The sequence below is a fragment of the Notechis scutatus genome, chromosome 3 (assembly GCF_049901735.1).
Source record: "Notechis scutatus isolate UNSWTSFEM ecotype Mainland chromosome 3, rNotScu1.2, whole genome shotgun sequence".
NCBI lineage: Eukaryota > Metazoa > Chordata > Lepidosauria > Squamata > Elapidae > Notechis > Notechis scutatus.
The window spans coordinates 55,589,347-55,615,957 of record NC_142011.1 but is presented as its reverse complement, the minus strand read 5'-3'; the positions used below and the strand labels follow the sequence as shown (position 1 = coordinate 55,615,957).

At 40.7% G+C, this 26,611-nt stretch overlaps 2 protein-coding genes across 8 annotated transcripts in view; one reads left to right on the top strand and one right to left on the bottom strand.

Moving 5' to 3' along the window:
• The window catches only part of SZT2 (SZT2 subunit of KICSTOR complex), an 81,661-nt gene extending 80,872 nt beyond the window's left edge, over window positions 1-789 (bottom strand). For all 7 annotated transcript variants that reach the window (XR_015748557.1, XR_015748558.1, XM_087960068.1 and 4 more), the window contains exon 1: window positions 711-789. Coding sequence is in view for 5 of the 7 variants with exons in the window: in XM_087960068.1 (XP_087816194.1) it covers window positions 711-740 (30 nt within the window). In the remaining 2 variants the exon portion in view is untranslated. The remainder of the gene's footprint in view (window positions 1-710) is intronic.
• On the top strand, window positions 603-21,407 carry MED8 (mediator complex subunit 8). Its single transcript, XM_026678052.2, has 7 exons — window positions 603-929; window positions 11,115-11,233; window positions 12,201-12,345; window positions 17,942-18,082; window positions 19,939-20,020; window positions 20,180-20,428; window positions 20,972-21,407. Exons 1-7 carry the CDS (start codon window positions 924-926, stop codon window positions 21,034-21,036), a joined length of 807 nt encoding a protein of 268 aa, XP_026533837.1. The 5' UTR covers window positions 603-923; the 3' UTR covers window positions 21,037-21,407.
• The last annotated feature ends 5,204 nt before the right edge of the window (window positions 21,408-26,611 follow it).

The following is a 26,611-nucleotide window of genomic DNA, read 5'->3' as shown; positions in this document are numbered from 1 at the left end:
AGAAAATGTCTATGGAGATGCTCAGTCATCCAAGGTCACGGCGGTCCTAAAGGCTCTTTTTCAAGAGGTAACTGAACTTTCTGCTTCCAGAAAGTCCAGTTGCAGCTTGAAAAAGTACCTTTGGGACATTAGTTAGTTTATCGACCGCTGATCTTTCGTGCCCAAATTAGGCTGAAACGACTGTCTTAACTTAACACTTCCTTTACACTGGCTCTGTATGAAAACACAGTTGCGGAACTATAGAAAACGGCATCACAATTCGTGTCTTACAAAAAGCTTTTTGCTTGGGAAAGCTGGGAACCGGGTTATTGTTGTTGTTGTTTTTAACGGACCACGTCCTCAGACCTTCTCCGTGCAACAGGTGTGCAACAGCCTCACCGTTCACCAGGTCTGGCGCTGGCACCGGTCCCTGGGAAATGCACCTCGCTGCACCCTCGCTTTCCCCCCCCCCCACGCTCCCCAAGCAAACCGAGCGGCCACTCCCAGCGGCGTCCTTCGCCTCCGCCGCCCCCCCCTCAAAAAAACACCACCCTCGCGACCCCTCTTCTCGTTCCGCGTCTCTACCAATTAAGCTCGGAGCTTCTCAAATGAAGGCACGCCCCGCGGGCGGGCTGGCGCGCGCAGCCACCACCACCACCACCACATCACACCACCACCCTTTCCACAACAAGCTTCCGCGAGCGCAGCACGTGCGAGCCTGGCGTACGTACCTCAGCCTCCGGTTGCTCTGGAGCCGCCATCGCTGGCCCTCCAACCGCCCCTCCCTCCCTCCTTCTCCTCCTCCCCCTCTCTCTCCTCCTCCTCCTCCTCCTGCCTTCGCCTTGTGATGATGCTCTGACCCGGAAGAGGAAACAAAAAAAGGAAATGGCGTGAACCGCCCGGGTGCTTTGCCTTTTTAATCGCTGACCTCGGATTTTGTTGCCATGCAGGTGAAGTGGCCGCGGCCGGTTGTTTTGGAATGGGTGGGATGCCGGGCTTGTCTAAAGATCCAGCTCTCCTAGAGATTGCCGGCGGGATTGAGTATAGTTTGGCTTGGCTTTTTTTTTTAAAAAAAAATAAAAGATCCGATCCGAGAGCGATCTAGGCTGCGGGAGCGCGCTAATCCGTGGTTTGTTTTATTAGCCCGCTTACCTGCATTTGTTCGACACACACTGGTCCTATGCTAAATTCTGACCCACTGGGCTTCTCCAACCTTAGCCCTAAATGAACGGCGTCGTTCAGAAATGATGTAGAAATAAACATGGCTGCCTGCTGTCCAGCTTGTAGCAGCAGATTGGAGGCGGGGGAGTGGGGTGGGCAGAGGATTTGGGGACTGGAACAACACACCGAGGTCCGTCCCCCCGTCCCCCCCCGTGCAAATAGCGCACACTTATCAGAACTGACGACCACACTGAACCTTGGAAGAGATCTTGACCGTACAACTGTGAAAGCTGTTGGTTCAGAAAGCTGAAGTAATGTGTCATGTCTGTTGGTTTGCTGCTACCCTGTTGGCTGTACTTTTTGCTCGATTTAGCACATTGACTTTTTGGGTGATCTATTTTGTAATCTTCGCAGGCCTTGGAATTAGTCTTATGCTAGTGTTGCATGAATGGGATCTAGGTTGCATTCCCAAACGGGATGAAAGTAAGAATCCCACAGAGATTAAAATAATTTTCCCCAAAGTGATGCCCATCCTTTGTGCAGCAATATACAGCTTTTAGAATTTCTAACTGGCTTAATCTGTTACTATATTACTGATTGGTTTGCAGTTAATACTTAGCAGCTATTATCAGATTGAAGAAAGTTGCAATGGGATTTGCTGACAGAATCCTAGAACATGTCTTTTGAAGTATACAATATAAAGAGCTATGTTAAATCAGACATTATGAATCTGTATGCAATCTGGGATGACTGAATATTAATACATACATTTTAGGTAACTGCAGGTACCAGCAGTTCTCAATTACAGCAGCAAGACTTTGACAGATGATGAGTAATGGAAATTGCGGGAAGAATTGTCTTAGAAAAATGATTGCAACTAAAATAATGTTAAACCCCCAATTTCAAATTGTGATTACAATGTACTTTACTGTGCTTGAGATGTTTTTAATAAATACAAAATTTTATACATTCTGTAAACTGACCTCTCCACACTCCACAATCCGGACTGCAGAAATTTAGAGTACCACTAGATGGAACCCATTAATTGCAGGAGTTCTTTAAAAACCTAGGGGCCACAATTGCCTTGGTTGCAATAGAGCTATCTCTATTGCTTTTTAATATGTAATAAAATAAAAAAGGAAAATAACTAGATACAAGAACAAATGATAATACAAGGAAGAAAAAAGAGAAGCCAAAAAACAAAGTACAAAGAAAAATAATTAAACATTAATGCATGGTAGAATGAACATAGAAATACATAGAATGATAAAACAAGCAAGAGTGTTTGGTCTTAAAGAATTAATTAAACTTTCACCCCATAGAAAAGCAGTTCATATATACAAAATATAAGTATGTCTTCCATCCATGATGTTGAGGTGTGAATTCTTTCTACTATAGTAGAACAATCAGCATAATGCCAATTGAAGAGAATATTTATAGCTCAAAGTTGCATTGCAGAGTCCTTGGTGTTTTCTGAGCTTCTTGTTGATTTCCAGGAAATAATATATGTCAATATAAGCCCAATAGTATAGATGAAAATTAGGAAAATTAAAATCTTCATCTTTTTATGAATATCTTAATGTCTTAGTTCATTCACAGCTTTGTCATCTTACAGTATCCATTTGCTGTCATTTTTTTTTACATAGAGCTGTCCTCGAATACCACTGAAAATTTTAGTAAGTTTACTGCAAAGTCCTATTACTGCCAGTGATATTTTTGCTCTGGAAGCTGCACTAACTCATGACACATTTCAAAATGACAATTGAAGGTTCGAGAAGCCCTCCCCCCAGTGGGTATTTTCCATGGGAGTTCCTTTTTTGGAAAAATAATATCTCCTATTTCTGTCTTTTTGGTAATTTGTAAAAAGCTTGGTTGTTCCAGAAAGTTTTGGGACTTGTATGCTGCACTGTTTTTAGTGCCAGGAATATTATTCTGGGGAAATTTTTAAAAGATAATCAAGCACTTGGTTTGCAAGAATTTGGAAATAAAGTGATAGCCAGCAGTCAGCATGGATTTGTTAAAAACAGGTTGTGCCAGACAAGTATTATTGCTTTCTTTGATAATGTGATTAGATTAGTAGAATAGGATAATGCTGTGGATGAAGTAGACTTCAGTACAACATTAAATAAAGTAGACCATAGCCTCCTTTTTGATAAACTGGAAAGATATGGGATGGATGGTCCCACTACCAGATGGATTCACAGTTAGCAGAACAACTATATCCAACATGTGGTCTATAATGGTCTATATCCCCATGGAGAGAGGTATGTACTGGGGTACCTCAGAGTTCTCTCCTGGATCCAATACTCTTCAATGTCTTCAAAAATGACTTAAATGGAGGAATAGAGGAGTTGCTCCTAAAATTTGCAGATGACACAAACCTGTGGGGTACTGCTGACAGAAGACAGCCTCAAGGTTCCAAAGGATCTCGATAGACCTGAACATTGGCCCTATTCAACAACATGTTTTCAGTGATAAGAAATATAAGATTCTGCAACTGAGGCAGGAAAAACCAGATGCACAACTACAAGATAGGCGGTACCTGGCTTAATAATAGTACTTAAGAGAAGAATCTGGGTGTCCCTATAGATTATTGATTAAGCATAAGCATAAAAAAGACAAATTTGTGTGAATGCCTCTCTTGCCAGGACTATCACCTGCTTATTGAATAGTAGCTGTGAGTCTAGGGGAGTCCCCAAAATGTATACCAGCTATGTCCAGAGTCAAAAATGGCATCTTACCAGACCCTGGGAGACCAAAAGCCACTATGTTAAGACAGAGTTCAGTTGAAGTCAGTTCCTTCCTATCCAGACTTTCACAGCCTCCATGCAATCAGCCAGTACCATGGCAGCATCCCCTGCTCAGCCAGAAAATGGAGATGTATACCTTGCCTCATACCAGTAAATGACCATAGCCAGCAGTTTCATGTAAATGTTAAAAGAGGAGACGAGATAGATCTAAGCCCTAAGGGATCTTGCATTGACTGACTGAAACTGGCCATAAAGAAATGAGAACTGCTGCTAAACAGTGCTTCCTATTCCTAGCTTCCAAAGCTGGCTTCAAAGGACATCATGTTTGGTGGTATTGAAAGCCCCTGAGAGATGAGAAGGATCGGGATGGTTGCACCTTCCCTGTCGTGAGATCAGAGACGAGTACCAATTTCATCTTAGTACTGTATTCTGGCTGAATTCAGACTGAAAAGGGTCCAGTTAATCTGCTTTATCCAGGGCCCTGTATAACTGAGTGCCAACCACCCTCTCAACAACCTTCCCTAAAAGTCAAAGTTGGAAAGTGGTTGAAAGTTGTCTAAAACTGTTGGGCCCAAGGATAATTTTTTGAGAAGAGGGCATTACCACCTCATTTCAGTCAGACAGTAACTCCTGCCAGCAAAGAGGTATTAACAACTGCTTAGGCCCAACTTGATGCCATCTTCCTGGAAGCCCTGACCAATCAAGTGCCATATGTCCAGAATACAGCTAGGTAAAGATTCCCCTTGCACATACGTGCTAGTCATTTCCGGCTCTAGGGGGCAGTGCTCATCTCCATTATAAAGCCAAAGAGCCAGTGCTGTCCGAAGACAACTCAGGCCATGTGGCTGGCATGACTAAACACCGAAGGTGCACTGAATGCTGTTATCTTCCCACAAAGTGGTCCCTATTTTTCTACTTGCATTTTTACATGTTTTCGAACTGCTAGGTTGGCAGAAGCTGGGACAAGTAATGGGAGCTCACTCCGTTATGCAGTGCTAGGGACTCAAACTGCTGAACTTCCGACCTTTCTGATCAACAAGCTCAGCATCTTAGCCACTGAGCCACCGCATTCCTCAGAATACAGCTAGTTGGATTAGTCACAAAGACCCTGTCCGCTTCTGTGTTTAATATTTTTATATATTAAAAGTTGTGAATTTTTATGAACTTTCTTAAAATGACATGTTTTAAATATGTGCCTTCAACTTATTCTTGGTTATTCTCCACCTCACCTCCAGAACTGTGCATTCCTACCAATTCCAGACCTGTAAAAAATCTGTCTGAACTTTTCCTTGTTTCTAATATGGCCATGTGGATGGTTATTTGCAAGCTTAAAATAGTCCGCAAAACCTGAGCAAAACTAATTATCTCTCTCCGTCTTTGTGAAAAATATTCCTGATACAACAGTCTCAAATTCAAAATCTGAAATTGCCTAAGGGAGTGAGAATGCATTCCAGCTTCTCCCAGATCATATACAGACCGTGCAGTTCTTCTTGCTCTGTCTTGAACTACTCTGTTGCAATTGAGGACAGTTTCTGACATCTATGTAGATTTTCCTCCTTTTAGGACATCTGCTTCTTCGACAGCAACTTAGGTGGACAAGTTTAGTACTTGTCTTTCCACCTCATTAATTTGCTCAGAGCCTGGACCTGAACTTGATTCTGCTGCTTTACAGTAGTTGTGTCTGCTACAGCTATGTCGCTGGCTTCTGTGGAAGACTTTGGAAAACTGCTTGCTCTCAGAAAGAGCAGATCCATCTTTATTAACCCTCTTTCTTTTCTGATTGGTCTTCCATGTGTGTTCTGCTAGATCTTCTCTATGTAGCATAGCAGGCTCCCACTTTCCATTTAAAATGTAGTTTTATGTGCACTTTCTGTATGGCTTAGGCAAACAACAGTTGCACTTATGATGCTTAAGCCAAGTGTTAGTCTTCAAAAATAGGGCCTTTACAATGGAAATCATGACTTCAGTTTTCCTCCTGGCGCTTACTGGATGTCCATTTACTATTATAATTATTTACTGGTTGGTAGAAGAGCATCCACACTCTCTTATTGGAAAATTCTTCATTTCATCTAGATTTGACCTGTTCAGCTGGTGTTTGATATAGGGTTGTTGTTCACCATGCAGCAAATTACTGTGGCTTACAGAATAAAAAGATGGAAGCTCCAAGTTTGGGGGGGGGGGGGGGGGGGGGGGGGGGGGGGGGGGGGGGGGGGGGGGGGGGGGGGGGGGGGGGGGGGGGGGGGGGGGGGGGGGGGGGGGGGGGGGGGGGGGGGGGGGGGGGGGGGGGGGGGGGGGGGGGGGGGGGGGGGGGGGGGGGGGGGGGGGGGGGGGGGGGGGGGGGGGGGGGGGGGGGGGGGGGGGGGGGGGGGGGGGGGGGGGGGGGGGGCTTCTTCCAGAAATCCTCTGGGTCTTTGTACCCTGATATCCATCTCCCAATACTCCTACAAGACATTTCCTCCTCCTCCCCCTCCCCCTCCTCCCCCCACTCCTCCTCCATTTAATGACCCCATAATCAAGGGTGGGCTGCTACTGGTTCTCCCCGGTTTGGGCAAACCTGTAGCTAGGTTTATGGCCAGTTCGGCAAACCGGCAAATCCCATCCCTGGCTGGGCCTGCCCACTCTGCCCCCTCCCTTTCCAGGAGTCCCCACGTGGCCTATTTGGATACCAGGTCAGTGCAGGGCCCACACACAGGCTTGGGAAGGGCAAAAAAACAGGCCTCCTGGCCATTTTCGCCACCCCAGAAGCTCGAGGAAAGCCTCCGGAGCCCGGGGAGGGTGAAAACACTCCCCCCACCGTGATACAGGAGGCCAACTAGGTCATGCCCACCATGGCCATGGCCATGCCCACCCAGCAACTGGGCAGAGAACCTCGTTGTCTGCCACTGCTGCCTTCCTGTTCTTTGCACCGGCCACCCACCTCATTGCCTGCTGGTGCCAGTCGCAGCCAGACCCGGCCAGAAGAGCGGCGTGCTGACAAGTGGCTGGCCGATGCTGTCCTTACGTGGCCTGCCACCGCAGCCTCGCTTGACGTTGGACTTGCCAGTTCCAATGGTTGCAGCTCCGTGCCCCCACCCCCACCCAGATATGGCGAGCCTTGGATCGGGACTTGACAAGGGGCCCTCGGCTGTGAGGTTGCCTGGTGCCGCGGCAGGGCTGTGGCTGGCAAGAGTGTGCAAGAAACACCTCCAGGTGCCCAGAGAGATAGAAGGAGAGGCAGCTACCAATTAGCTCAGCTTATCCGTGGCTCCCAATTAAGGGGCCCAGCTGCCATTAGCTCACCTGGGGAAGGGAAGGGCTGCCTCCTGTGCTGGCCATGCCCACCCCCTTCACTAGGGCTTATTTTGGGGGGAGGGCCCAAAAAATCAGGATTGGCCTTATTTTTAGGACATGCATTTTCGGAGAAACACGGTAGTATAGGCTAAATTAAAGAAAGAACATTAAAGGATGTCACAGTCTAGCGTGTGTAGTTAAGATGAAAGTGGAGTAAACTTCAGTCATAGTAATTTGGAAAACCCCAAAAGATATTGAAAATAAATAAATGTACTTGATGATTTTTATTTTTACCTTTAACTCTCAGGATTTTAACAGAAATGTTGCCAATGACTTCATTTTAATCTAAACAAATTTACTTTTAATGTAAGATATAACAATAACAATTATAGAAAGTATTGGTACAGATCTAATTAATTGGTCTCATATTACATATCAAACATAGAAAAACACAGAGTAAAGATTACACAGTTACAAATGGAGGTGAAAATGTTCCCACATGAATACACCTCAGATGTGGGAGAGTTCATTTAGAAGCAAAAAAAGAAACAAAATTAAATGTAATTGCAACATTGCTACACATAGCTTACAGACTGCTGGTCTTTATAAACATAAACTCTAGTTCCTTAATAATTACTGCCTGTGGATAATTGTTAAGACAGCTACTCAGCCTGTAGCATCTGCAAACCTAATCATTGAGAAGCTGGATTTTATTGCTGAGTTATTTATTGCTTCACATTACTGAATTGCTGAATGTTTTTGCAACTGAACGTGTTTGTGAAAATTTGACTATGAATAACTACAGGTGAAACTCGAAAAATTAGAATATCATGCAAAAGTTCATTTATTTCAGTAATGCAACTTAAAAGGTGAAACTAATATATGAGATAGACTCATTACATGCAAAGCAAGATAGTTCAAGCCATGATTTGTCATAATTGAAATGATTATGGCTTACAGCTCATGAAAACCCCAAATCCACAATCTCAGAAAATTGAAGTATGAGAGATATTCTACCAGTTTGGAGAGGGGTTGTGTGTTTGTATTTATATGTGGATATGTCTCTTTCAGTCAGTGTTCACTCCTGTCAGATACCTGGAGTAGTCCCTGAGCGTTCTGGTCCAAGATTTTGGAAGCTGTTTGTTATTGCCTATTTTCCAGAGCTAAGAAAGAGTGACTAGCCCAAGGTGCCTGTATAATAGTATATGAGGATGACCTTGAAGGAAGAGAATGCTGCCTTGGAAACAATTTGACAAAAAATAGTGGGTGGTCCCCAGTGATTTAATGGTCAGAGGAAGAAATTTAGGAAAGTCTGTCCTAGTTGATCATGCAGTTAAATGTGGCAGTGGGAACTTTGTATTCAGACTTGCAAAATTCTATTATTGGATCCTTACAATAAACTAGAATTAGCTCATTTGATTATATTTCTTGTCAGAGCAGACAAGAAACGTAACCAAATAAGCTAATTCTACTCAAGGCTGACAATACCTGATTGGAAACTCTTTTAGACTTTATACTTTAAACTTTTAGACTTTTAGACTTTATACATTATTGTAAAAGATTGTCAATCAGAGATTCTGATTGATTGATTTTGTGCTACCAAGTTAGTGTCGACTCTCAGCAACCCCTAGATTTTCTCCATAATGATCTGTTCCTAACCTGATCTTTCAGGTCTTCCAGTGGAACACCATTGCCAGTATAACAAAGTTCATCCATCTTGCTAGTGGTTGTCCTCTTCTTCTCTTTTCTTTCAGCTTTTCTTTTTTAAAATATATATTTTATTAAGAATTGTGATTACTATAGTAATATATAATATATACTGTATTTTACCCATATTACCCATGAACATGGACAATATAAGATGAAATAAAGAGAGCGATTGACAGCAGGAGGGTTTAGTTTATAATGGTTTTGTATGTTCAATTAAGAGAAGGTTTTAAAGTAAATAAGATGTTTGAAATTGAGCAGCAGAAGACGGAATTGTAAATTGAACTTGTAAGTTGAATTGCTAAATGTTTAAACTTACTGAAATTTGAAATGGAAAAAGAACAAATGAAAGACCTATGAAATGGATTAAGAACTTTGGACACAATATACTGATGGAACAGTGGCAAAATAAGTGGTTAAAAGAATTAAAATTTACATTATTGTATAACTTGAAAGATATTTTTATAAAATTTTGTACCATCAGTATTTGATTCCAGAAAAATTGTCTGAAATGTATAAAGGTACTTCAAATTTATGTTAGAAATATGGACACAACGGTCATTTTATCATATTTGATGGATTTGTAAAAAATTCAGAAATTTCTAAATTCAAATATATAGAGCGATATAACTTTAAAGATCAACCTTCAACTGAACCCATAACTTTTCTTGCTGGGATTAATGGACAATCAGAAAAGTGTCTTAGAAGTTTATTTTTATACAGTATATGATTACTGTATAAAATGAGATATGCACAAAATGGAGGCATTCTGAAATACCCACAACAGAAAAATGGTTGATGAAGATGGACAAAGCAACCATAGTGGAAAAATTAATCTGATTAGAAAAAGATCAACAACTACATTTATCAATGATTGGAAACCCTTTATAAACTTTTTTATGACAACAGAGAAAAATGAGTTTGGGATTTAAAGATTTGAAGATTAAAAAGGGTAGTTTATGGAAAGGAGGAAATTATAATGCAACCATAGGGAGAAGCTAGGTTTCGGTCTGATCTAGGTATAGTACATAAAATTATACATTGTAATGTCCTACCTGTCAATGAATACTTCAGCTTCAACATAACAATACAAGAGCACGCAATAGATACAAATTCAAGGTTAACCACACCAAACTTGATTGAAGGAAATATGACTTCAGCAACAAAGTGGTCAATGTCTGGAATACTCTACCTGACTCTGTGGTTTCTTCCCCAAACCCCAAAAACTTTAACCTTAGACTGTCTACTATTGACCTCACCCCTTTCCTAAGAGGTCTGCAGGGGGTGTGCATAAGCGCACCAACATGCCTACCGTCCCTGTTCTATTGTTTCTTTTATTTTTATATGTATCCATGTATTCATAACTATGTTTTTACTTATACCTATTATCTGATAATCACTTGACAAAATAAAATAAATAAAAATAAATAAAATGTATTTATAACTGCTGTCAAAAAGATCAAAAGCTGTTTCCTTAACTTTTCTTTTTTCTTTCATATTCACCATTCTGCATTATTTCTTTTGTTTCTTTTCTAATATTTGTATTATTAAAAAATTCTCTCATAAGAAAGAGGAATGCTGTTTCAGTGGGCAGGTTCCATAACAGAAAAGGTTTTACTGGGTCCCAATAATTAATGGGACCTAGAATATGCATGCTTTGTCATAATATAAAACAGACAGAAATTACAAGAGTAGGTGAGATCCCTCAAATAACCAGGTCTTGTGCTATGAAGTACTAAGGTGTTAACCAGTACCTTGAACTGAATCTGGAAACATTACTGATAACATGAAATCCAAAAGCTACTCAAAACTGTTAGATATAATTGGTCTGATCTTGGAGATTTAAATTCAGTCATGGCAGCCAGGTAGCCCTTAACAATCTATATGCCATGGATTGCCATTTCTTCCTTGTGCCCATTGTTATGTTTAGGTCTGTTGGAACACAATTCCCCTTTAAAGAAAAACAAAGCAAGAACTGAAGCATTATGTCCTTTCCTCAGCCCCTATTATTATTTTGTCTTCCATTTTCTCCCATCAGTGGGTCACCCTTTTTTTCCTTTTATAATTACTGAAAAGCCATTTTTGTTGTTTTAAGTTTTCATTGGGAAGCTAACTGTCATGATGTATCTGTTAGCCGAAAACAACACAGGGATTGTTGTTTAAAAAGTCAAAAGGTAAACTTTGAGGGACACTTTGCTATTCTGTTGGAAAGCTGGTATGTTTAATCTTATTGTATGTCCTTTCCAGAGAGAGGAAAAGCAGCTTGAGCTATCCCTGGAGGCTCTTATCAGTCAAGTGGCTGACCTGAAGAACTCCTTGGTCAGTTTCATTTACAAGCTGGAGAATGAATATGACCGTCTCACTTGGTAAGGTTTCATAGCCAGCTAGTACTGATGGGAGGGGACAGCATTTCACCTAATTTAGGATACCTGCCAACATACATTGAACTCAGTATGCTGCAATTAAAAACTTAATCATTACTAGTTCCCAGTTTATTTGGAGAATGAAGCAAATTTTCAGATTTCAGGATGTGACCACCTATTATGGCTAAAAGCAAAGGCTTAAGTCCCTTCCTTTTTGATCTTTGTGTGACTTTCATGAAATTCAGTGGCAATTATTCTAAATATATAAAGGCTCAGGCAATAAAACAAAAAAAAAACCCTAATGTTTTGCTTGATCCCTGTAGCAACTATTCTTTGTTTTGGAACATTTTTGAAATATAACAATATAAAATCAGTATATTTGCTCAAATTTCACTGGGTGTTGAAACAAGAGGCATTTTCAGTTTTTTTACCTAACAAGATGATCAAACTTAGGTCTGTTTGGCTCTATTCAGTATTCACATTAAGATCTGTCATCCTATAAAGATCTTTTTGAAAATGCCCTGGCTGTCAAAGGCTCATTTATTTGACACACAGTAGAAGGCATTCTCCTGTGTTGCAACAACAAAAAAGAGCATAAAATGAACTTCCCCAAAAGCAGTGTTTAGTACACGTGTTTCTTTGAAAAATAGCCAAGACACATTTCTTCACCAAAATTGTAATTGCCAATGCTTTAATTGGTTTTAATTTGTCTTTTAGTTTCTAAGATTTGTGATTTGAATTGTTAATTGCCTTGAATGTGTAGAAACCAAAATATATATTATATAACTAAATATTTCCTATAGGGAAATCTGTACATGACATCTGTTAGAATTAGGGTGGTTATGTTCAGTGAGTTATATTTCTTTGTTACAGCATTCTAATCCAAAGAGTAATTTAATTCCTTCAAATGTATCCACAGATGTTATTTTGATATAATTCACATATTTCTATTTCCGTCTTTCTGCCTTAGGCCCTCCGTGCTAGATAGTTTTGCTCTGCTGTCAGGACAGCTTAATACTCTGAACAAAGTGCTGAAGCATGAGAAGACTCCACTGTTGCGCAATCAGGTTATTATCCCTTTAGTGTTATCGCCAGATCGGGATGAAGAGATAATGGTAAGAATTTGACTCAGTTTGCACCTTTTCTTGACCACAATAATTATTTTATAGTTCTAGGAGAAAATAAGATACAGGTAGTCCTCAACTAATGACCACAATTGAGCCCCAAATTTCCCTTGCTAAGCAAGACAGTGGTTAAGTGAGTTTTGTGCTTTCTTGTCACAGCTAAATCATTGCAGTTGTTTAAGTTAGTAACATGGTGGTTAAGTGAACCTGGCTTTCCCATTGACTTTGCTTGTAAGAAAGTTGCAGAAAGTGATCACATGATCCCAGATACAGCAACTATCATATAAACACATTCTGGTTGCCTAGCATCCAAATTTTGATTATGTGACTGTGGGGATCTGTGAAGTGTAAAAAATGGTCGTAAGTCACTTTTTTCAATACATTGTAATTTCAAACGGTCATGAAACAAATGTCTGTAAGTTGACTGTGTACTGACTGAACAATGAATCTTTTATCAGTGAGGAAAAGGTTGAGTGAATAATGCAAAGCTTGCAAACTTTCACAAAGACAAATATATAGAAGGACTAGGAAACCAAGAGCATTTTTTTTCTTTCTAGAGACTAAAGTATTTGATTAATAGAAATAAGTGTTATGGATACTACTCTGTATGACAATAGAATAAAAGGACATAAACATGTTATTCTTGAATAGTAATAGTATGAAAACTTTATTTTTGATCAGTGACCAGCTAAGTAGCTAAATATAATGCATAAAAGCAAACTTAAATATCATAAAATTACTATATAAACTGCCAATTAAAATTTACTATAAGAATTAAGCAAAAGAGAACAGTATATAATAAAGAAAAAGTGAATAAATAAGAATAAAATTTAGATAAAAGAATAAAAGGACTTCTTTGTAACATCATTCCAGGATTAGAACATCTAAAGACTTCTTTTAGCAATAGCTACCAATAAGAATTTGGCAACTCTATAATAGGACGGTTGACCACCTTTCTCTCCCTGAAAGTTTGATCTCTACTAGAAAGTTGTATCAATATGCCAGCATATAGATGGAACAATGAAGAAATTCATGTCCCATGTTCATTATGGGAAGAAGAACAATTTCTTTAAGTGAGGCTTTATAAGCCCTCTGTCCAATACTGCTAAATGTAGAACATGAAGGCTTTACAGCAGGGGTCCCCAACCACCGGTCCGCGGACCGGTACCGTTCTGTGGAACAAGTCCTACCAGGCCGCTGGTTTGCTGGGTGCCGCCATCTTTTGATGAAAAAGTGCTTCCGGTGAGCTTTTCTGGGTAGAAAGCTCACCGGAAGCACTTTTTCATCAAAAAGATGGCGGCGCCCAGCTGATGCTGATACCGGGCCGCGGCACCCAGCTGATGCCGGTACCGGGCCGCGGCGCCCAGCTGATGCCGGTACCGGGCCGCGGCATAAAAAAGGTTGGGGATCACTGCTTTACAGTATGCTGAGCAAACCAGATTGAACGGATCTTTTGCAGATCTAAATGCAACTTTATATTTTGGAACCCGCCCTTGTAGATTGCCTAAAGCACTCAATTCTGTCTGATAAGGAATATCATAATAATAGTAGACTTTAGACAGCAGTTATAGAAATGTTTTGCAAAGCTTAAAATAAGCTCTTCCAGCCAAAAAGAAGAAAGCATTAAAATTACAGGATTGGATTTTTTAACTGGAAGCAATTATCATATGCTATATAACTCAACCTTCAGTTGCACAACAAAATTGTATATAGGGAATAGTGACCTTAAAAGAGAGATCAGCATATGTTTATAGGCAAAGTCAAGCTGTTTTGTCATTATATGGAGCCATATAATAGAAAAAGATACATGCATCCTTGTATGTGTCTGTGTGTGTATGTGCATATACATGTTCATGTGGTGAGTCGGTGAGTATATGTGAATGCATGGGAGAAAGAGACATTAAATCCAGATCTTTACTAAGTTAGCTCGGTTACTACAGAATTTAAGTTTTCCTGTAAAAATTGCTTTTATATGTGTTGCTTTACCTTTTAAATATCAAATATTTATTACAGTCAAAGACCATTACAATTAAAACTTCTCAAGAGTACCTAGTTAAAAGTTCTAGAATAAAATAATGACGATAATCTTGCACCAGAAAGCAAGGCAAGAAACAATGCGTGGAAACTAATCAAGGAGAGAAGCAATCTGGAATTAGGGAGAAATTTCCTAACAGTGAGGACAATTAACCAGTGGAACAAGTTGCCTTCAGAAGTTGTGGGTGCTTCATCGCTGGAGGTTTTTAAGAAAAGACTAGACAGCTACTTGTCTGATATGGTATAGGGCTGTGTTGGCGAACATATGGCATGCGTGCCAGAGGTGGCATGCAGAGCCCTCTCTCTGAGCATGCGAGCCGTAACCTCAGCTCAGCTCTGCTGCTCATGTGCATGCACACGCGCACCTCCAACCAGCCAGCTGGTCTTCAGGTCTCAGCCGCGCATGCGTACGGGTTGCATGTGCGGGGTGCACACACACATTGCATTTTGGGGGTGCACACATGCATGCTTCGGGCACTTGGTGCCGAAAAGGTTAGCCATCACTGGTATAGGGTCTCCTACTTGAGCAGGGGGTTGGACTAGAAGACCTCCAAGGTCCCTTCCAGCTCTATTCTGATTGATTTTTAATCCTAAAATTGTGAACGCCTAAACTTATCAGGTACTAAAATATAACACGGTGCTCATATCGAAAGATTTGGTGCATTAATTGTATGAAATAATTCTAGTGGTTTATTTATCAAGTTCCAGCGAATTTTTAGTGCTACTGCATAGAATCTATCTACTTGCACTGTGACTATGATCCGTTCATCTTTAAGTAACCACAAAAGATAAATTGTATCAAAACAGCCAAGATACCTATTAATTGTATGGAAAATAAATGTTGTTTGTATGTCTCTATAAAAAGAGCAGCAAAGGAGGGTGTATCCAGAGGTTTCCCCTGCTCCAGAATCACAGGGTCAGCCAACCATATCCCTTCATATTTGCCATCCAGGACGGCTGAGGGGAAGCACATGACATAGTGTAAGCGAAAATGATTCACTATCTTTAACTGGCTAAGATAACTGGCAGGGGTGACAGTATATGATGATTCATTATCTTTAACTGGCTAAGATAACTGGCAGGGGTGACAGTATATTAAATTGAATCTGGAGCCAGAAACAATGGATCTGTTTGCTTTTCTGTGTCCTCAACCCTTTGTCTTAGGGTTTGTTTTTTCTGGTCATCGGGCAACTTGAGTATTGAGGATGGAGAAAAGCCTAGTTTAGCAAGGTTGGACTCAACAGCCTTGATCCATGAAGAACAGAATTTATCTTGGAGAATGAATGGTACAAGGCCTTGAAGAAAGAAGCCATTTGGCTAAGATCAAGTGTAGTACATTTTAAATGGAACCCTTCATAGCATAGGTGGAAATGGATTGGACTCCAACCAGTGGTGGGATTCAATTTTTTTTACTACCGGTTCTGTGGGCATGGCATGGTGAGTGTGGTGTGGCTTGGTGGGCATTGCTTGGACGTAGCAGGGGAAGGATTCTGTAAAATCTCCATTCCCACCCCACTCCAGGGGAAGAATATTATAAAATCTCCATTCTCTCCCCACCCCACCAACCTGCTTTCCAGCTCCATTCTCCTGTGCAGGGCAACAAAAGAAGACCCAGCCGATCAGCTGGGACTTAGGAGGCAGAGAATAGATGGAGGTGGGGCCAGTCGGGGGGGGGGTATTTCAAACTACTCAAAATTTCCGCTACCGGTTTTCCAGAACTGGTCAGAACCTGCTGAATACCACCTCTGATTCCAACCAAACTCACTACAATCTAATTTCTTCGTATATGCTTTTACTTTTTTTATTGTGAGATGAGTATTAGAAAGGTACTTTTTACTTATATTTTGATGAAAGTTCAACTGCCTACACTTCTGTATGTGAAGACTACGTCAGCAAACTAGATCAATAAAGCATAATCCCTGGAGTAAGAAACTGAATGAGCATAATCGCCCTATATCTTTTAGATTATGTCTGTTTTGGAATTTAATCTGGTCCTGTGATAAGTTGCATTGCAATGCAATAAAATAGACTCTTGTGTTTAATGACTTGCTTTTAACATCTCTAGGACAGGTTTCAAAACATTATTGCCCAATGAGTTCTTCATATTATACAACTCCTATAAGATAGTCCTGAAAATGAACATGGAACTGATCAGAGAATGCTCATTCATTCCTTATATTTCAGCCAATATTGTTTTCAGGATGAATCAAAATTCATCAAACAGCAGTACAATGTAATAAATAATACACTGATGTATACTGTATACAGTTTGATATTACAGTCCAGGTTTCAAGCTGCTCCTGCTGACTTGCAGATAGTGAAGACGCTAACTCATTGAAGTTGATTTTCATTAGAGAAAGAGACATTAAATCCAGACCTTTACTAAATTAGCTTGATTATTACAGAATGTAAGTCTTTTTAATAAATCAAAACACTGATTCTTTTCCTACTCAAAATACAAATGTCTTCTTTTTAAAAACCTTCAATTTTTCTGTATGATGTTTAAAAATTGCTTTTATATGTATTGCTTTATTATTTAAATAACAAATATTTATTACAGTCAAAGACCAACACAATTAAAACCTTTCAAAGAGTATCTAGTTATAAGTTTTAGAATAAAATAATGACAAATAACAAATCAAATCTATGTTGAAATCATAATTTGGCAGCCTATCAGTTCCACGTAAACAAGAGCATGGCCAAGCGATAAAGTAATATATTATTACATTCCCTTATTATCACGCACACCCACACCCACACATACCCACACACACACAAACACCCTCCCTCCTCACTTCTTCCCTTGGACACCTATTTTGGTTATGCGCTACTTCCTTTACACATGGATTCCAGTGATTTTTTCTTCTTCTTTGCAACTGGAGATTAATATAATGGCAACCTGTTGGACAGCAGGGGCCACCCCATGAGAAAAAACTCCCTCTCACCGGGAAACTGCAACCAGGGAATCCAAGAAAGAAGCCAAGGCCAATGGACACCATATTTGTTAAACAAGTTAAGGATGGAAGGTCTGCTTTTGAAGCAGGGCTATGCACAGGTGACAGAATTATAAAAGTGAATGGGGAAAGAAAAGACATAATCTTAAGTAATTGCTTTAATTCAGAACAGTATTTGAGAGACTGCCACAAAAAAGAGGGGGCCAGCTTGTTTTCCAAAGCACATTTCCAAAATGAACATGGAGCTGATCAGGGAATGCTCATTCATTCCCTATATTTTGGTCAATATTATTTTCAGGATGAATCATCACACTGCAGTACAATGTAATACATTGATGTATACTGCATGTGGCAATTCAATATCATAGTTCAGGTTTCAAGTTGTTCCTTCATAACGGCTGACTTGCAGATGGTGAAGACGCTAACTCATTGAAATTTATTTTAATTGCCTCATTTTATTATAAGAAAGAGAAAGATTAAAAACTTGCAGAGGTAGGTATTCTGAAGCTACATTTCCAATAACCTGAGACCTGTGAGTTTAGCTTTGTATTGTCTGATTTTGTTGCAAGATATGAGTCCTAATAGACTGAATATTGCAGCGCCAGACAGAAGGACGAGTGCCAGTGTTCAGCCATGAAGTTGTACCTGATCATCTGCGAACTAAGCCCGATCCTGAGGTAGAGGAGCAAGAGAAGCAATTAAGCACAGATGCAGCTCGTATTGGCACTGATGTGGCCCAGGTAGGACGATGTCTGATTAACAGGATCAGAAAGAAAAAAGAAATGTGGAGCCTGAGGGAGCACAAACATAGCACTTGTCCTCAGCTCTACAAAACAGCAGGGTCTTTTCCTGGGATCGTGTAGCTCAGTGGTCCCCAACCTTTTTTGTGCCAGGGACCAGTTTCAAGCACAAACACTTTTTTCAAGGACGGGGGGTGGGGGGGGAATCCGAGTTTGGTGGTTTGCTTGCAGATGTTTCATTACCTGACTAGGTAACATCTGATGTTGTTACCTAGTCGGGTAATAAAACGTCTGCCAGCAAACCACCAAGTTCAGGGAGCGCCTCGGCCCTGCCTCCCTCAGCCCCATCCCTCAGGTGTCTCCCTCCCTCCCTCAGGTGTCTGCCTCGTTCCTCTCTCAGTCGCTCTCTCGCTGCTCCACCAGCCCAGGAAGAAACTGCTTCAAAGAAGCCGGGGGGGTGGCTTTTCCTGTCGCCGCAGCGCCTCCGAAGCGCCCATTTACCCCCACCCCGCCCGCCCGCCCGCGGTTCAATCCACAGTGCTCCGTTCTGCCTGCCTGCCTGCCTTCTTCGTTTCGGAGCAGCTTCGGCTGATAAAAAGAGGCGAATAGTTATTATTCTCAGCTGAAGCTGCTCCGAATCAACCAGACAGGCAGGCAGGCAGAACGGAGCACTGAATTGAAGCGCGTGCAGGCGGGCGGGGTGGGGGTGACCGGGCGCTTCGGAGGAGCTGCGGCGACAGGAAAAGCCACCCACCCACCCCCGGCTTCTTTGAAGCAGTTTCTTCCTGGGCTGGTGGAGCAGCGAGAGAGCGACTGAGAGAGGAACGAGGCGGGAGGAAACCGAAGCCGCTGAGCCAGAGAGCAGGACAGGCTTCGGTTGCTTCCTCCCTTCCCTTCTCTCATTTGTGTCCTTGATCCCCGATCCCAGCAGCATTCACCGAAGGCGAAGAAAGCCACCATTTTTTTTAATTTTTTTTTCTTTGCGGCCCGGGACAGAGTGCTCCACGGACCCGGACCGGTCCGCGGCCCGGTGGTTGAGGACCCCTGGTGTAGCTACCCTCTGCAGTTGCCTCATGATGCGGGGGTGGGGAGTGTTGGCTTTAAAGAGATGCAGATATATTTTACCCCTGTACACCCCAAAGCACATTTTTGGAATAAAATCTAAAAAATTGAATACTGAATAAATATACTTAGAATCTAAAATCTTTTCTTGGTAAATGTGTATATGGATAGGCATGGTTTTGCATACCACCACAATTTTGCTACCCTCACTAATTTTTATTCTCTCTTAGGAATTACCTTTTTGGTAGTATGCAAATGAATTGCAGCTCTATTACATGTTAAGCAAGATGTAGTTAATGTGCTGCTGTTGTTGCTCTATTCTAAATTGCCTTCCAGAACTCAAGATAATGTATGTACTCTCTCTACTTTTCCCATAACAGCTCTTTAATATAGGATGGACTGGGAGATAGTCACTGGTCTCAAATCCTACTGCACCACATTTCCTGCAACAAAGGTTTGCTTGAAATCATCACATCCCATTGCCCTTTTATCAGCAGTACACCTCTCTGTCAGTAATTAACTGTTTTGTGGATGTCTGTATATGCTAATGTGCATATGTTCATGTGTACTCTAATAAGTATCATTTTTCCCACTCCCGGGCCTAATTTGGCACCAATGAGTACTCAACTCTGAAATGATGCTTACCTCTGATTCTGTCAAGGCAGTGTGGGGTTTCAAACTGTCTTCAGCTTCCAGAATATCTGGACATAGGCTTTAATGAGTTTCATCTGCATGAAGTCAGGCAACCTGAAGCACTTGTAAATTCTGACATTTTATGATTTTTATGATTGCAGAAACAGATTCAAAGCCTAAACAAAATGTGTTCCAACTTGCTAGAGAAAATCAACAAAGAAGATCGAGAATCTGAAAGTGGAGGTATGGTTCTAGATAAGGAAGAAGACTGAATGAGCTTTAGTGGGGACAACACTATTGAGAGACAGAAATCCCAGCAACAGAGATTAAAGTATGTTAAGAAGTAAAACCTACACCTTTGGAAAATTTGGAGACCAGTATGAATGTTTTTCTATCCTATAGGTTTACGGCAGAACAAGCAGACATTCAACCCTGCTGATACCAATGCCCTAGTTGCAGCTGTAGCCTTTGGAAAAGGATTGTCCAACAGACGTCCACCAGGAGTGGGAAGTTCTGTTCCGACCAGTCAGCAAGGTGCCAATGCCATCATAGCTGGTGCTTCTACCATGCAGCAAGTACAAATGTCGGGCGCACCAAATCAGCCACAGCCTATGCTTGGAGGAGTGCAGATGCCACAAGCAGGGCAACCAGGTAAAAAGAATCACAGACAAATATATAGTGGTACTGTTAAGACAATAGGAAATGTCCCATGAAAATTAAACATTTTGTACAGACTGGCTTTAGAAAACGATGATTTGAGATAAGATATGCAATACCTGTTTCTTCCACATCATTTTAGCAAGGGATATGGCAGCGTATGATTTATATTAACATTATCCCGGAGCCTGGAGATGAGATAGGATTGTATTAAATATAGGAATACCTATTATATTGAGAATAAGTGGCTAGTAACCAAAATCAGGAGCAGGCTACTCTTATTATGTCCAGCTGGATGGAATTTTAAAAAGGGAAAATAGGATAGTGGGGAGGTTAAGTCTTTTCTCTTATTCATCAGGCTTCTTGTTTAGTGCATAAAATGCCTGAGAAACTTGCACATAGTGATGTTAGAGTGTGAGTGAGTGATTAAATAAACCTCCCTCAAAAATATGTACAGATATAGTATTAAAGATATTGCCCCCTAAATTGGTCAGATTCTTATTACATTACTAAACCCAGCTTTTTTCATCTCTCCAGGTAAGATGCCCAGTGGCATAAAAACCAATATCAAATCTGCTTCAATGCATCCCTATCAAAGATGAGTGGGAAGTAGTCTGGTCTTATTGCTGTTCCTGGATTTCATTTCCAAGTCAACACTTCTTCAAGTGGTTCTCATCAATTAAACTTGGAGTCTTCTCTGAAGATCACTTGGATCATTTATTAACACAACTGCATTGATCCAGGATACAAGAATGTAGACATGTATTTTTCATTCCAAATGATAGAGGCAATTTTGAGACAAGAGACCTGTTCAGTAGCTAAGTCAAGATGGTAAACAACTTTACTTTTTGTTTATTAATGTAAGCAGCCTGATTCCTGTTTTGGAACTGCCTGTTAGTGACTGAGATTATATGAGACTTGCAAGTTATAACTTTTCTTAAAAAAATAAATAAAGTTCAAGTGCGCTTTCTCATGTAGGCTTTTTTTGTACTTTTAAGTGGCTCATGGGAAAATGTGTGGCTTTGTCTTGGCTGTACTTTTCATATAGTGCTTAAAACCTATACCATTATATAGGCCAGCATATAATCTATTTTGACTCCTGTTTGAGATTCTTCTGTTCAACCCCATTTTTCATTGACTGGGGAGGGCTAACATTCTAACTCTTGGTTTATTATTATAGAAATTTTGTCAAATAATCAACTACTGGGCAGGCACAATGGATAAACATGCTCAAATTTTATTAATATAACCATCTGAAAATGTTTTAAATGTGACAGAAGGTAAATATTACAATGGGTTTCTCAAGTGGATGATAGTAGTCCTGACAGATCTTCCTTGTGTCAGTGACAAAAGAAAGGCATTACTTTTTTTGCTGTTGATGTGCGAGGGGACCTAGAAGTCAGAAACAATTCTGATTATCCAAAGCTATCACTTACAGTTATTATATGTTTCAGCCACTGGATTCAGGTTCTGCTTAAGAATAGTAACTTACTATTAAGTGACAACATGAGTATCTACTGCTGATAGCAGTAGAAAGGATATTAAGTGATACCTAAACAGGTGTTTAAATATTTGAAAGACAGTTGAAAGACAGTTAATGTTCTGTTCCTAGCAATGGTTGAGCACAAACTTGATCTTCAAGCTCAAGTTTTTAACTAGTCCCATGCAGGGATACTGGTGGCTTGTAACTTGTTCTCTTTGGTGTTGGTGATTGTGGTAGAGATATCCTTTTGGATCTTCTGGGCCAGCAGCAGGAGCAGCAAAAGCTGTGACTTTTAATTTATCAGGAGCCTTGTGTTCAACCTCTTTGACTGGGAAATAGCCCTTCCTCAGCCTCAACTATCACAACAACAGTGGAAAATTGCCACTATTATAGCGTTCTACAGAAATTAAAAGTGTGCCAGAAATACATTTAAATCAATGGGAATTTAGTCTGGATTTATGTGGGAATGAATTTCATGTTTTAACAAATTGAGACAACTGTTAATTTTATGAAATTTCAGTGTAACATAATTCCTGACTGATCTTGAATGATCCTGGAGGTTTGGCATGATTGACTCTGATTAGTACATAGATGTGGGAATAGTACTAGATGAGAAATAAACACACAGAAAGAAAAAAACTGTACTAGATGAGAAATAAACACACAGAAAGAGAGAAGCCTGAAAGATTGCAGCGATAAATCACGTCTATACGTCCCTACATGGATATGTTCTTCTAATCACCAGAAAACAAGCTTGACATCTTAACCTTTTTATAATGATTAAATAATATATTTTTAAAAGATGTTATCAATTAGACTTCTATAATTGGTTGTTAGCCATTCCTTTGAACAAATTGTGGTCAGATATAATTTTTCATAGGTTGTTCTCTTGGAATTTCCTGTGATTAAAAACTAATTTGAAATGAATATCTTATATTGTCATGAGGATCCCTTACTATAAAATATTTATTACAGTAAAACAAGCCTTTTAATTTGAAAACATTAGTTGTCCATCCCACTTTTATATTGCAAATTGTTATTTTTATATGTGCCTTTAAAAATAATTGTGTATCTTTAATTTAAAATGGAATGAATTAAATGGAAGAAAAATAAGCTCAAATTTCATTCACAGTTCCCATACCATTAAGGCTGCCTTATAAAATGAACTGACAATGTTTTTTATTAAATATACAGTTTTACAATTGTAAACAGCAGATCTTCTTTCTATAATCAAATCTGCTGTGACTCATTATGGTATACAAAATGAATTAAGTATTTTACCTGATATGCATTATATAAGGCTTCAAAATTAGATACTAGATATTAGATGTTTTGTCATGGGCTATTTTTCTATCTGTGGTTCCGAGAGTCCAGATAGGATAGGGTTAATTCAGTTCCAGCTCTGGTGGACTGAGTCTGGGTTAAAACTTAAGCTCCGCCTTGTGCCATGGCCATGCCCCGTTTTTGACTCAGTCCAGCCAGGACAGGACATGAGTTGCTGAGGTTCCACTTGCATGGCAAGTGGAGATTTTTTTCAAAAGGACAAAGAAAGAAGTTTTAAACTGCAGGAAAATTGCTTTGGAGGTTCCTGCAGCCAAGTCAGGAGGTTTTTCAGCCTCCACACTTGGAGATCACGCTTTGGGGCTGCTGCTCTAGCGTGGGGAGCCCCGCCCATACAGAGGCTCCAAGCGATCAGGCCAATAAGGCCACCAGCTATTTAGCATGGTTGTGCAGCAGCAGCATGAGCAATCGGCTTGTGTTTCTCTTTTGGTTTTGCTTCTGTTGATCGCTTTGGCTGCGAAGCACTTTGCACAGCAGCTTGCAGCAGCGGCTCAGAGGGCAGTCGGCCCAGAAGAAGATTTGCAGCAGCACAAAGCAGCCACTTGATTGGGCAATCAGCCCGATCTCAGCTGGGGAAGCTCATATATGTATTACATATTTCTTAATTGTCTATTGCCCTTGGAAAATAACATAAAACCATTTCTCCCCTCCTTAGTTAGTTAGATGTATTTTGTTAAATAGAATTAATACATATATTCTACAAGAGCTGAATTAAGAGTAATATATTGATGCATTTAAAGGCTGGTGTCTTTTATTTAACTTCAGCTGGCAGAAAACTATTATATGAAATGAAATAGAATCATACGGTCGGTATTCATTAGTGTGCCATGATTGGATTTTGATGGCAAAGAAATACCTCCATCAGAAATAAACCAACAAATGTAGATTGTCGTGTTTTTTTTAATAAAAATTTTATTTGGGTTTTCACAAAACATAATACAAGTAAAATTTCTTTTTTTGAGAATAGCATGGTCCCAGGTTATCACTTCTCCATACAGTCAAATTCAATTTCATATTCACCTTTGTGTTCTATTCCATATCTTATTACTATTTTAACATTTTCTCAATAATTTTTCCCTTCCCTTAGTTTTCTCAATCTTACTTTTAATTATCTAATTCCTTTCTAAATTCAATTATATATATCTTTTTCTAAGTTTCAATATATTTCTAGTCATTATATTTATACTTTGTCCTGTTTCAATTTCATATTTTCTTTTCTCATGAAACAAATTTTTTCCCTGTAGTTACTAATTGGAGTATGACATCTTTGTATCTTTTAATTTTTATCCATTCAACTCTTATTTAAACTTCATTTTATGCCTTTACAATTATAACATTCAATATAACACATAACTTCTTTTTTTGAGCCCCGAAAAAACGGCTAGGCCGTCTTTTCGGGGGTAACTTAATTTTCCCCCTTTCATCCTCATCTAGAGCGCCCCGCGGGCAGCCTCGCCACCAGCCGCTCCTAACGGGCGATCATGGCGAAGCGCAGAGAGCTCCCTACTCCCACCAAACACCTTTGCTGCAGACCCAAGACCTTTGGCACCTGCCTCTGTTGCTTTCCCTTCTGCCCATTCCGCTGCCGTTTGGAGTGCCGTTGGAGCTGCTGCCGCCGTTTGGAGCTGCCTCTGCCGTTTGGAACTGCCTCTGCCGTTTGGAGCCGCCGCCGTTTGAAGCTGCCGCTTCCGCGTTTGGAGCACTACCGCTGTTTGAAGCACCACCGCCACTCCAAACACGGCGGCAGCTCCAAACACGGAAGCGGCAGCTCCAAATGTGATGGCGGCACTCAAACGGCGGCAGCGGCTCCAAACGGCAGAGGCAGCTCCAAACACGGAAGCGGAGCCACCGCCGCCATTTGGAGCTGCCGCCGCTGTTTGGAGTGCCGTTGGAGCTGCCTCTGCCGTTTGGAGCTGCCTCTGCCGTTTGGAGCCGCCGCCGCCGCCGTTTGAAGCTGCCGCTTCCGCGCGTTTGGAGCACTACCGCTGTTTGAAGCACCACCGCCACTCCAAACACGGCGGCAGCTCCAAACGTGGAAGCGGCAGCTCAAACATGATGGCGGCACTCAAACGGCGGCGGCGGCTCCAAACGGCAGAGGCAGCTCCAAACACGGAAGCGGAGCCACCGCCACCGTTTGGAGCTGCCTCTGCCGTTTGGAGTGCCGCCGCCACGCTTGAAGCTGCCGCTTCGCGTTTGGAGCACTACCGCTGTTTGAAGCACCACTGCCACTCCAAACACGGCGGCAGCTCCAAACGCGGAAGCGGCAGCTCCAAACGTGACGGCGGCACTCCAAACGACGGCGGCAGCTCCAAATGGCAGAGGCAGCTCCAAATGGCGGCGGTGGCTCCAAACGGCAGAGGCAGCTCCAAACGGCAGAGGCAGCTCCAACGGCACTCCAAACGGCGGTGGTAGCTCCAACGGCACTCCAAATGGTAAGTCCCCCCACCCTTCCCCCTATTTTGCATGTTTTAAACTAGGCCTAAATTTGGGGGGAGGGGCTTAATTTGATTTTATGCCTAGAAAACATGCTGGGTCTTCCTATTGGTGGAGGCCGTATTGTTGGAGAAACACGGTATATATATATATAAACAATAATAAATAAAATACTTATTCTATTCCAATTCAGCTCTATCATTAATGTTAGTTATAATCTTTGACATTTCTTTTCAATAGGGTATCATACTTCTAGGAACACTTATAATATTTCCATAATTTTTTCATGTTTCTTTCATATTCATCTTCACTTAAATTTTTATAACACATTTATAATAATTAAAATACTCCCCTCCTTTCCTAATTTCATTCCCTCATTCTCTTTACTTCATTTATTTATTAAACATTCCATTACATTACAATGAGTATTTTATCTATCATTTTAATCACACTTGTTTCATATTTTCAAAGTTCATTTCTATTTCTAATATAACAATACTATCTTATGTACCCTTGCAGAATACCCCTTTCAATTAAGTTTTCACCCATTATCTCAGTGTCTTCTAAATAGGCTTATACCCTTAATCCTTGTACGTTTTCCCTGTTTCTCTATGTCCTGTTTCTGTCCTTTATAATTTTTTTTCCTTTTCCTCTTCCCCCTCTTCTTCTCCCTTCCCTTTTTGACCCCTTCTCTCTCTAATTCTGATTCTCTCTTCTGTAATCCTCTCTTCTGTTTCTTCCTAATGTTATAATTACTTTTCAAACTATTCCTTTTTTGGGTTGTTTTTTCAAATCTTAAATTCTTCACTCTCCCCCCTTTCCTTTCTTTTCCCCACATAGAAATACTTGGTCATTGAAGATGGCTTCTTCTTTGTCCCGCCCTTCCTGTTCTACAGGCATTTCTTGTTTATTTATTTTAT